The sequence below is a fragment of the Mytilus trossulus genome, chromosome 4 (assembly GCF_036588685.1).
Source record: "Mytilus trossulus isolate FHL-02 chromosome 4, PNRI_Mtr1.1.1.hap1, whole genome shotgun sequence".
NCBI lineage: Eukaryota > Metazoa > Mollusca > Bivalvia > Mytilida > Mytilidae > Mytilus > Mytilus trossulus.
In genome coordinates, this window is record NC_086376.1 from 31409184 (window position 1) to 31422976 (window position 13793).

The 13793-nt window shown below is 31.0% G+C and overlaps 1 protein-coding gene across 1 annotated transcript in view; it reads left to right on the top strand.

Annotated features, from left to right (window-relative positions):
- Positions 1 to 2547, top strand: part of LOC134716552 (QRFP-like peptide receptor) — a 38491-nt gene extending 35944 nt beyond the window's left edge. Inside the window, exon 2 of the mRNA XM_063579563.1 lies at positions 1730 to 2547. Coding sequence (XP_063435633.1) covers positions 1730 to 2547 — 818 coding nt within the window. The remainder of the gene's footprint in view (positions 1 to 1729) is intronic.
- Positions 2548 to 13793: the final 11246 nt, after the last annotated feature.

The following is a 13793-nucleotide window of genomic DNA, read 5'->3' on the forward strand; positions in this document are numbered from 1 at the left end:
TTTAACAAAAGGCCTTTCAGCAAATGCATTTATGATTCTCTAAAATGCAGCATCACTACCAGTGGTTTTATATCCATTTTATATATTATTTAAAATCTACTTATAATAACACAAGTCCGTTAACTTTACAAATTGAAATGTATGTTTGCTAATGTATTCAGGATGTAATATTTATCCCATTTGTTTTCTAATTAAGAATGTCATGGTATTGTATTTCTTGAGACATCAATTGGATTTGAAAACAAAATATCTTTTGGTTTGTGTTTTTTCTAGAAATCTTTTATTTCATTTAAAACAATTTATAATGCAATTAAAAAAAATAAGTCCGTAAAGAAAAACAACAATTTACATGATTGATAGTCAGTTTGTCAATTTGTAAGAAGATTGATGTGTTCAAAACAACTGATAAGGTTTATATACGGCAACTCGTGTTATAAATAAGAAGTAAAATAACAAACAAACTGAGCTCTGAGGAAAATTCAAAATAAAAGTCTATAATTAAATGGCAAAATCATGTTATAAAACACATCAATTGAATAGACAACAACTGTCAAATTCCTGACCTGGCACCAGCATTTTCAAATGTTGAAAATGTTGGATAGCGCTAAACGTCTCACTTGTATGACATACGCATCAAAATCCATTGTATTTACAACAATGCGTGAACAAAACAGACATAGTAGGTAAAATAGTCAAAATACGGATACAGCAGTCATCACTGTGTTTCAATGTCAAAACAAACAAATATCTAAAAAAAAACACAAAAAGCATCTATCAAATCTAAAAACCACATGCATTGCTTCGCGTGTTTGACTTCATAAATTGTAAACGTCACATACAAGGTCAAACATCAAAAGTATGTTAAAACTTGTTTCCGAAATATACCTAGATTTAAAATAATCCAGAAGTTCTTTAGAATTTCTATGAATCCACATATGGTCAAAAACCCTACGCGAATTAAATTATCGCTGAAAAGTTCAATTGTTATTTACATGATAAAAGCAAACTTATATCAATTTTCTTTTTCTGTAATAAGTTAATGATATGCTGATTTTATCCTTGTTACAATGGGGTGTTTTAGAACCATTTTGTATACAAAAAAAATAGATGTGGTATGATTGTCAATGCGGCAACTCTCAACAAGAGACCAAAATGACACAGAAATTTACACATAAAGGTCATCGTACGGCCTTCAACAATGAGTGAAGCCCATACTACATAGTCAGCTATAAAAGGCTCCGAATTGTTAAATGTCAATATTTGTATGTTTAAATTAAGACTAAATATAATTGACGTCTATGAACGACTTTCAAATTTTTCAAACAAATGCATGCCTAAGTATGCTATCAAAAGTATATAACGAAATAAACATATCTAAATTTCGATTTTGAAAGAGAAAGAAAACGTTCATCAACTGATTCAAAGAATTAATTATCACAGTGCTAATGCCAGGAGGTGCCTGTTTGGTAACCTTTAACACCATGCATATTTACCGATATTGGTCAAGAGAGTCTGAAAAGCAGAGAGATATATTTGTAGTCATTCTGTAATATTCGTTTGATAGCATTATTAACTTTAATCAATTGGCAAGATTTTTAAACTCGAAATTGTTAAATGACAGAAAAAAAACCCTAGAAAAAACACTTGTTATATAAAAAAAATATTCAACTTTTATTTTCCCCAGAATATTTCGTAGGTATTATTTTGTAAATATCAATTTCTTTTCCAGGTAAGCTGATTCCATTTTTAGAAAACGCCTCTTTAAATTCTTCAGTTATTACTATGTGGGTAATTAGCTGTGAAAGATTTCAAGCCATTTGTAGAGCAATGCAAAACAGTTCTTGTGTCGGCACAGTGACAGCAGGGAAATCTATTATGTGTATATGGATTGCCGCTAGTGCCATTTCTGTGCCATTTCTATTCCTCACTCACCAAGAACCAGCCAAATTTTTTGATGGAAGTGACGTAATGGTTTGTCGAACCAAAATAGAGACATCTTTACACCAGTTCTACATTGTTTTACTTTTTTTGACGTGTTTTGTTTTACCGTTGATAGTTCTAACTGTGATTTATTGTTTCATTCTTAGAACAATATATTTAACTCAGAGATTAGACGAAAATCGTCCAAGTCGACATAGAAAACAGATCGTGGCAATGATAATAGCTATCATAGCACTGTTTTACATATCTTTATTTCCAATTAGAATAATTGCTCTTTGGTCAGTGTTTGGATCAACCGAATCGAAGGAAAGTTTAGGCTTAGTTAATTATACGAATATCATTTCCATTGCGAGAATTTTAATGAATCTGAATAGTGCAGGGAACCCAGTTATTTATGGATTGATATCTAGCAAATTTAGGAAAGCTTTTAAGACAACGTTACGAAAATGTTTTTGTATGGCAGAAAAATCATCACCAGATATTGGTAACACAAGACGTTATTCCGATTACAGCGAAAACTTTCAAGTTTGTCCATTCATTTATACCGGATACTGCTGCCATAATTATGGCACTGAAGATACGGATTTACAGGAAGTTAACAATTAAATGAACATGTTTCTTACATTTTGTTGAAACATTTGTTATGGGATATTCATTTTAACAAATAAATCAACCAAAAAAGAACTGGTTATTGACTTAAAAAGTAAAATCACAAAAAAACTGAACTTAGAGGAAAATCAATTCGGAAAGTCCATAATCACATGGCAAAATCAAATAACAAAAGGCATAAAAAACGAATGGACAAGAACTGTCATATTCCTGACTTGGTACAGGCATTTTCAAATGTAGAAAATGGTGGATTAAACCTGGTTCTATAGCGCTAACCCTCACACCTTAATAACAGTCTCATCAAATTCCGTTATATTTACATTGATGCGTTAATTAAACAGACACAATAAATAAAATAGTCTAAATATGGGTACATCAGTCATTATCGTATAACAATTCTAAAAGGAACAATTTAACAGAACACAAACACATCTTCTATCTACGAATACATTGATTGATTGAAGTGTCTGACGTCAGACATTTTTATACGTCACATACATTTGTCGTTCAATGTGTATACAAATTATTTTAAAATTTACATAGGCAATGTTAGCATACAGGGTTAAAAAATCGAAAGTATGTAAGAATAAATTTCAGAAATAAACCGAGATTTAAACTAGTCCAAAAGTTATATATAGTATTTATAAGAATCCAAAAACAGTTGATTCCACTACGCAATTGAATGTTTTGACGTTTGTGGTTCAACGTATATAGTACTTCATAATAGAAATATATCATAATGGCATATAATAGATCAATATCATACGGACGGGATCTTTTAATGTACAGAGTCACGTTATAAGAACAAAAGAAATACAAATAGTCGCATATAGTGATTTTCGAAATTTCTCAAAACATACACAATGACATTCGGTTTTATTTAATTGATTATTTCTGTTAGAGTAGTACTCAAAACTGTAGGGAAGTGGTTGTGGCGTCACTGAAAATAATTTATTATTCAAGAGTCACTGTAAAGTTCGATAAACTTTGGGAGTATTAGATTTATTTAACAAAGCAATACAAGTATAGTCCTTAGCCAAATTAATATTCTTCACTGATATAAAGTAGTACGTCAAAAAGTGTCATCAATTGGTCAGAATTATTTCAGTCGAGATTAAACAATATATATATATCAAAATATACAAATGATTCATTCAATATAATATGCCTTTAATGTTAAAAGAACATTCAATTGTAGTTGTTTGTTGTGTGTAGAGATTAATATAAGAAGAGTTTCTTTGAAATAATCAACTCAATATCATTACTTTTGGATTTTTTTCTTATGCGATAGAATTAACTTTGGGACTTACACAATAAGTACAAAGCGTATCAAAATTTATAGCAAACAAACACCTGAAACATCTGAAAATATACGGAAATATCACAAACACATATGTTCGCAAACGAGTACAACTACAGTATACCATAAATGAGGAACATTCTTACATGTATTGTTTTATGACGTTATATTTAATATCATCTAGGAACTGAAAATTAAAGATGCATGTTAAAATGTAACTAAAGACGAGATGATTCAAAGGTTTTCTAATGTTAGAATCTGATTATTAAAGCACCTTCCCAGAATGTATCTGACAATTGATACACTGTTTCTTTGTGGTGCGTTCCTAGTCACAATTTTTTTCTCCTTTTAGAACTATTAAGTTATGGTAATAATCAGATCTTTGTTTGGAACGTGTCAAATAATTGATACTTCTAATTATGCAATGCCTTTATATGGGAAAACAATGAATATGTTTCACTTGTCCTAACCACAATTAGGTCCTGTATTAATTATTCATTACTTTACAAAATCACAGACTTTTAAATTGAAATGAGCGACAGCTGTCATTTTACGAATTGCTTGACCAGTTAAAGCACATTAACCTTGCTTTGATTATAAATAGATTGTTGTTGTAAGAGTAGTACCTTGTGTACTGATAAAATGATTTCGTGGATTTTATTTTATCATTGATATTTCAAAAGAGGACAAAAGAGTGGTAGGGACCCTTTTTGTTCACACCTCAGCAGTGATATTACACGTCCAGTAAAAGTTTCGAGTTCAACTGCGGCTATCTGCTACTTTATAGACTGTAATACGCTGTTGTGAACTTCTTACAAAAATGAGGTTAAAAGTCTTAAATATGCCAGTATTTCAATATACCACATTCAACTCATCCTGTATATATATGTTTTATTGTCTTATACCATTGAATTGGTTTATGGCTTGTTTCCGACATGAGTTATTTAGTATATTAAAGAGATGGCTATCACTATGATACAAAATACCAGAAGAACATAACAATGAATTTAGGCATTGGAACGTTACGCTAGTCAATCCAAGTAATTGTAAATCAAAACCATATTTTTCTTAGCTATTTCCATTCTTTTTCCATTAATTTCAAAATGCGATAAAAAAATTCTCCTAGCAAAAACAGTTCACTTGGGAAAAGTCAATACTGGATGTCTGTTTGGATACTTGTTTCGCCTAGCAAAAATAGTTCGTATATAGATGTATTATTTTTTTTTAAAGATTTATATTTACATGGTTGAACGACCTAATATGATAATCTAATTCGAACTCATACATGTAACAGTATCTGTAAATGTATTATAGTCATAATATGAATGTCGTATTACATGTGTGTATACACATTTTTTATGCTCAAATACTTTACATGATTGAAGTGATTAAACTCAACAAAAAAGCACTTGAAATAACAGAGTATCTTTCTTCCGCTTGCCAATACTTGCTTTCCTTTCGGTTTGTTTGTCATATGCATAATTATGTTGATAAGTGTTTACCATCATGACTATGATTACGTGGATGTCATCACAGGCTAGTAGTAAATATAAAAAAAGAAGCACTTTTTCCTTGACATGAAATATCATAGACATGTTTATTCGCTGTAAATTTACTGTTCATTAAAAGGATTATTTGTATACAATTATATTTGTCCTACCCTAGGCATAGGTTGCTTTACCCGTATTTAAAACAAATGTCTGGAATTTTTTTTTTTTTTATTTTGCCTTCCAAATATTTAATATTACGTTCTATTTGATTAATAGGTTTTATAATAAAATTGTTTAATGCGGGTTCTTTATGAAGATTAAAACATAAAATCAAACCATGCGCATTGCTTTCGGCATAGTAACGTTGTATTTATATCTCATCAATAACACTACCGGTAGGCGGTTTGTCCAATTAGTAAATATACATTCCGCTGAAGTCAGTGCATCGGTACTGATCTTGATTGATTAGTGCTCTTTAAACAAATTCGATCACACATTATGTAAAGCTTTAACACATTCTGTTCAATATTTAAATCACCCTTGACACGCTTTTCTTTATTAGGAAATTTCTTAATCAGTACATGAATTTCAATTATCTTATTCAACTATTTGCTTATTAATGTCTGTTATTCATTGTCATTATATATTGCCAAACTCCCATGAAATGAACAATGTATTTATACAAAGTCAAAAAATCCTTCGGTGCATACAACTTGTATGTTTAACTAAATAAAAAAGCAGGCAAACATTGACCCCAGTCTCAATGTGCTACGAGTATCAGATTTCATATCAAATGTCGGATGTTTTCTCTGGACACTGCCGTTTCCTCCAACAATATACAAAGAGCGTCACGTATAGCACATTAGTGCTGAAAGGTGAGTTTGAAAACCTTTATTCAAACATCAATCTCAATAGAGTAAAGGAGGGAAAAAAATATTAACAATACTTTGGTTTTTTGTATGCCCCGTTACTTATTAGTAAAGAGGGCATACAGTGTTACTAAAGGCCGTTTGTTTTTACGTTCGTCTTCTCTTTCATGCGAATGCTATTAAACTAATACACGATAATTTAAACCTAGTAGAAATATTTGCATTTCTTACCTTTTAGAGTTACGTCCCTTTAATATTTCGAAAACAAATCCATCTGCATTTTTCGTTTCCGCGTTTATGAAACTCACATACAATGCTAGCTAATTACAAATGCTTATGATGTAATAAGTAAAGCTTAAGGGATTAGAAGCAAATAAACACTATCATTATTCAAGAACTGAGAAAATCACTTGACATAACAGAAATAACACATTAAAAGTATATTATTTACTATCACCAGTATAGACCAAATATATTGATATTTCACATAAATCATTTATTTACCACATAACATAATGTTTCTGATCAGCATTTTTTAACTTAAGACAAGAGACAAGGCTACATTGAATTCGTACAAACCGAAAAACACTAAAAGAATTAGACTCAACATACTGTAAGGAGTTATATAACTTTAGTTCAAGTATAATCTATAATTATTGACAATATGCTCTATATGAATGACAAAATGTATTATAAAGGCAACATCATAAAGGTTCAGCTTGTTAAAAATAGGTTTAACCCACAAATTTCTACATAAGGAATATATCAAAAATATGACTGTCTCAGTTGTTCTCCATTCGTTTGATGAGTTTACGCTTTTGATATTGGACTTTCCGATTTGAAATTTCCATCGCAAGCTCGTGCAATATGAAATTCTACTCGGGACAATAATCCCCAATATTCATACAAAAACCCTATAATATTTTAAAAGTCATTTGATATTTTATCTATGAGAAGCAAATGGGACATTAAAATTTATATATATTACCAGAGACATATAATACAATTGTATTATATGTCTCTGATATTACCAAATGACCAATTCTAATATGACGTGCTTCTTTCGCTTTCTGAAAAAAACCCATTTAAACCGATTTAAATTTGCTTGCACATGCGTATACTGACTACTGCAGACAAAAAACAATTTATCAAATAAACATGCATTAAACATATTTCACTTAAAACACGTTCAAACCATTAAATGATGCACATATTGTAACCTATACATATACAATGATTACAATGTGTAACAATTCGTAATTGACATTTTTCTCATAGATACAGGAACGTTCGTGTTGATTGGTCAAAGTGCCTCCCTCTAGTCTAAAAAAACCATATTGCGTTTCATCTCATTCTATACAAACAAAAAAGGAAGGTTCATGGAAGAGTGCTATACACTTATACAAATTGGAGATACAAATTAACGTAATTATCATAATCAGAATCGAAATAAAGGCAACAGTAGTATACCACTGTTTGAAATAAATAAATAATTAATGCAAGCTATACTTTATTGTTGTTTTAACAATGATAGGCATTACATTCGTTGTAGTTTAGCCCTCGCTATTACTCAGCAACAATAATCACAAATATAGTGCCTACCCATGTCAAAACCCTGATCCTTTTATAAAGTTTCATTTTAGATTACTGTGCTGTTTATACCACATTGACTACAATAAAGTATAAAATAAAAATGTAAGACGGCATTAAGAAACAACTAGTGTTTATTCCCTTGCAAAATCAGTTTTGATAGATTTTGTACCACCAGCTAAATAGTCAGCACTTCGGTGTTGACATGCATATCAACACTATGGTAATTTTTTGAAAATTTCCTGTTACAAAACTATGAATTTTACGAGAAACTAAGGATTTTCTTATCCCAGGAATAGCTTACCTTAGCCATATTTGGCACAACTTTTAAATATTTAGGGTCTACAATGCCCTTCAACTTTGTATTTGAATGGATTTATAACTATTTTGATCTCAGCGTCACTAATGAGTCTTATTTTGTCGAAAAGCGCGTCTGGCGTATTAAGTGATAATCCTGGAACCTTTTAAACTGTTGTAAGACCACAAAATCGCTCGAAAGATCAATTATGTAAGAAGAAACAACTGATCATTATAAACCTGTTCCCTACTTAAGTTATCTTAACTTTTCTCAAGGAATTGTCTTTGTCGATGTCTACACAAGTTAACTAGCAAACATTTGGTAGCAGATGCCCTGAAGGTGTAATATAAGAGAATAACATAATAGTTACTGTTGGATTTGAGAATAAAATTGGAAACAACACTTTATAAATACCAGCTTTGCCTGGGGAAGTTGAAATTGTTTTTTGCTAAGCATATAGTTATGTGACATTTAAAAAGGTTAATGACCTTTAATTGGAAAAATTATACAATACTAAGCTAGTTTAAGCACTCATGTTTATTTGTCACTTCAAACTGTATAAGGAAGTGGAGCTATGTCTATGAACTACAAATAATACTCAATAACTAACAATTAAGGTCTTCTTATTGCCGACGGACGCCTTGTTTAAACTGTTATTTGCATGTATCTGCTTGTAAATACAATGTTCCTGGTATAGTAGGGTAAAACTGGTAACCCTATCACATCTCCCTCATTCACAATAAAGAACAGATAACAAACAATGATGTTGGTTAGCATTCTTCTTAACATATCAATGCGTTAGCACTTTACCGATGTTCAATTGTCGTAAATCGGTTAGAATGAAACAAAGAAACTGATGTAGTCGTATGCTTTACATGAGGGGCAATACCAGGTATGTTGACAGAGTAAACTATGCATGCATTGCCCGCCATGCAAATTCATTATCTTTCAAGATGTAATACACTGGTTTCTAAAGAGCTAAGACTGCCAAAACATGTTCTAGTGAGTAAAAACACTGACACCTCGTAGATCGTGAACGTGAAAATTGTGTTATGCCAATTTCAAACATTCGTTCTACTTAATTTGTAATCGTAATTTTGTTTAAAGACGACACCCATGTTAATAAAGTCGTTTTTGTCTCAACATGCACGAGCATTACTGATATGTTTATATTTTAGCTCTATAAGCAGAGAATATTTTGATGCTAAAAAAATAGATGTTTGCAACTGGGGCGTTAAAATTCTTTATGTAACATCGGGCATTTTTATGGTACTATTTTCGGTTAATATGTTTAGGAAATCCGTGTGTTCCACATTTTGATATTTCTGTCCTCGCACAATACATTTGTATCTACGTTTCTCATTTCTTTAGAAAATGCTATTTTAAATTAGGCGATTTGGTCGATCTTTCAATTGAGCAAGAATATAAGATTCCTCCTTCATTCTGATATTAACCTTTCTTTTTTTACCTAATTGCTTGTTTTTGAGCATTACGAAATACATTTACAAAATGTGAGTAGACATTTGTTGTATAAGAAATCATTCTTGATCTCATTTTTTTTCATAACAATTTTCTGTTATCTGCTTTTATTGACTACATAGCAATGCTGTCTGTTATTTAAAACCTTTGGAATTAGTTTGCTCTCTTGGTTGATAATATTTCATTTTAAAACAAGTAGGCTTTATCTTTTAGTATATTTTAAATGACAGAATATAAATCAATGCTTTCGTTCTGTTTAGATAAACTGTTCGCACTGATTTTTTCAATCTTTTCTATTGAAATTTTTTTTTGAAATTTAACAATATTCATTTCAGCGGGTTATCAAATTAGAAATTACACTTTATTTAAAACATCTGGAGCAAAGTTTATTGGAAGTAAGCCAAGTAATGACATTTTCAATAAGCGTGTGTTTTTTTATGACTGAGTTTATCTTGAAGATTACAATTCAATTTCAGAAATGGCAATTCAATGATTCACTTACGTAGATCTTGTTCAATATCATTTTCAGGACATGTTTGAAAATACGTATGAAACAACACGAATAAATGTTAATCACCTGTTTAAATCCAAATACTGCAGCTGTTACCTGACAGAAAGTTTTCCTATTTTGCGTAAAAGTTAAAAAAGAGTCTTGTCAAAAATTGAATTACCAAAACGAAATAGGCAAATCCTGCTCTAAGCATGTAGCTATTAACCAATATAGTTTAGAAATGTGAAGACCAGACAAAGCATGTACTTGATTGATAGCTGGAGGGTCCCTTGCTTAGGATAAACGGATCATATAAACTGGAGGGAAAATATAATATTAGCCCAAAAGAAAAAGTGTAAACAAGTTTAAATTGAAAACTACGTTCAAACCTATGATTGCGTTGGAAAAAAACCGAAATTTGTCATACGTGTGCATATAAAATAAATTTCGTTGTAGAAGGGTCTTAATACAGCACAAACAACATTTCCAAAAGACCAAAAAAAAAATGAAAAAGTATATTTAAACGAAACGCATTTGAATAACATGTTGAACAACTGATGTTCTTTAACCCTGCTGACTGCCATATATATATGGCCTTCCAAATACCATTTCGATCCCTAACATAACTGAAGAGACATTTATTGTGTTTGAGGCAAAACATCGTGGCCACAAATGATGGTAAGGAAGGAATTGCAAAACTTGTTCTGAATGGCAGTTCTACTGATTAAACGAGCATGTCAAAGGAACAGATCAAATTGGGTAGAATTTCATATAACCGGCAACCAGTCTATTCAATTGATGAATAACGGACATGCTATAATAACAACATATAACAGACACTACTTGTCTATTCAATTGATGAATAACGGACATGCTACAATAACAACATATAACCGACAATACGTGTCTATTCAATTGACGAATAACGGACATGCTATAATAACAAAATATAATTACAAATGCTATATGTGAAAGCATTATATGTTTGATTAACTTGAAAATAGCATATTGTGTACATGTTTCCCATGATGATAGAAAAAAGGAAAGTTTTTGAGAGTTGCACATCACACTTTTTCCTCAGCACTTTCTGGCTTGCTCTTATGAATATAGACAGTACTTAACTTTTAAATTTAAACGATTTTTGATGCTAAAAATAAAATGTGCAAATAACATAAATGACAATCAGAGTACTAGTAAAATTTAAAACTTTTTTTCTTCTGAAAACGTGAAGTCATAAACGCGCGTAAATATTTTGATGATTTTTCAAAACAATAAGAAAGCATGTTTGATAGTAAAAATTTATAATACTTATAAACGTACGGCATTTAATTTGACAAAGATCACTCTTAGACAACATGAGCGTAACAAATGATGTAAGACAAACTGTGAAAACAGGAGTAACATAGACTTATTAATTTGCTTCATTTCAGTTAGAAAGTTTTAATCTAGAATTTCGCAAAACTAATTTTATAAACAGTGGGGAACTTAGAATAGATGATTAATTAAGGGGAGTGAAATTTGGACAAAAGTTTTATATCAATAGTATAGTATATGTTGTGGATGCATTATGAACACCAAACAAAATACAAAATACAAATCACAAACACAACACAAAAACAACAACTTACCTTCTAGTTTTGCAACAGAATATTAAAAAAAATACATTTAAGAAGAGTTGTCTTATACGAAATTTTTATATCAACTTTTATTTCATTTCCTCATCCTAATAATATATTTTTATGGACTTTTCAGATCCAGCTGCTACAGGTCACAAGGTTTTCATCTCAAATTATATACATGAGGAAATGTTGTCTGATAACCCTTTTCATTTTCGTTCTATGATTTTGCTTTGCTTCGAGCTTCACTGAAATTCTTTCTTTGACAAAATGCACATCTGGCCATCAAAATTTAAAGTTGATATCTTTTGATGAGATTTAAAGACGATATTGATGTTAACTCTTGTTCAGATTCATATGAAATTTTCGAGAAATTTACCTTATTAATGAAAAATTGCAATACTTTATTTCAATATGTGTCTTAAAAAAGGGACGAAAGATACCAGAGGAACAGTCAAACTTATAACTCGAAAATAAACTGACAACGCCTTGGCTAAAAATGACACGACAAACAGACAAACAATAGCACACATGACACAACATAGAAAACTAAAGAATAAGCAACACGATCCCACAAAAAACTAGGGGTGATCTCATGTGCTCCGGAAGGGTAAGCAGATCGTGCTCCACAATGTTTATGTAGGCAACAAGATATGACAACAGTTAGCCGTTCATCGCGAAGGAAAGTATTCAAATAAATGTTTTACAGAATTTGCAATCATTTGCGTTGCCGTATGACGATAACAGAATGAATCAGTGAGCGATTGATGTAAGATTATTGGCTGATGACCCATGGCTTACTTGAAACAATGTAAAAGTCTGTAACAATTGTTATCGATGATTAACAACCCATTAAATGTTATTATATACAGCGATCTGACGAATACATTTTACCAAAAATATCAAATACAAAACGAATACCAATATTCAGACGCGTTTGTTCACTAAAGTACTGTCAAATTTTCCTCCCTTCGGCGCTATATAATCGCTATCAAGTGGATAACACATTGTAAATATTGTTGACATGTGCTCGTCCTGAACATGCATGAAATATTTGTCAGTCGATCTGCAAGGACGTTTAACAAGTAATTCGAGGGGTGAATAGAGCTTTTGAATTTTGAATTTTTAATAATGTTAAACAGAATGTTTGGTCCATAGTCTTCTACAACAGTTGACGTTATTTGACATTTCAACATTGTTATTTAAGCCTCGCTGATGAGTCGTTTGAAGCAGTGTCAAGATTTTAAAACTGGCATTTTTGTAGTTCTTTCCTTTACATTTCTGGAAAAATATATTGTGATGGAATAATTTGGATCCAAAAACACTATATTTTGATCCAAAGCTGCATTTCAATCCGCCTACTCTAAATATGATATCAATTTCTGTAGTTGACAACATAATAGCACGCTATGTTTCAAAATTGGAATGATAAAATCAATTATCTAGTGCATACTAACATTTCTATCGAATACCTGTAGCATACATTTCAAAAAATTATTCCAGTTTTCATTGCTGGTTAGAAACATAACAATGTGACCGTGTTTCTATCGCCAGTCACCTGCTAAAGTACTATAACATGAATACCGAACTTCAAGCAAAACTTGAAATGGATAGTCCTTGATCGAATGGCACAACGTTTAAACACAGAGAACGAATATAAAAACAATTGTCATTTTCTTAACTTGGTACAATCTATTCTTATGTAAAAAAAAAATAGAGATGTCAAAAAGTTGTTGCATTAGGTCAACCTTTCCATTGTATCAAAGTCTCATATAATTCCATCATTCAGACAACAATATGTGAGAAAAACAAACAGACGTTATAGATAAAAATGTCAAAAGTTGAGGTTCATTTTTAACCTATCATAATAGTGCTGTTTAAAGTTTTAAACATCTATGCAGAAGTTGATAGACATGACAAACAGTTAGGTTTCTTTTGGTATGGTCCACATATGGACACAAGATATGGCCATTGTTAGAAAGAAAGGTCGGAACGTTAGATTGCTTCCATACGTTTATAGTTTGTAATGAAGTTGCAAAATTGTTACTTTGCTTATTATCATCTTAAGGATGTATTCTTCTGACATTTCAGTCTCGTTCAGTCTCGTTGAA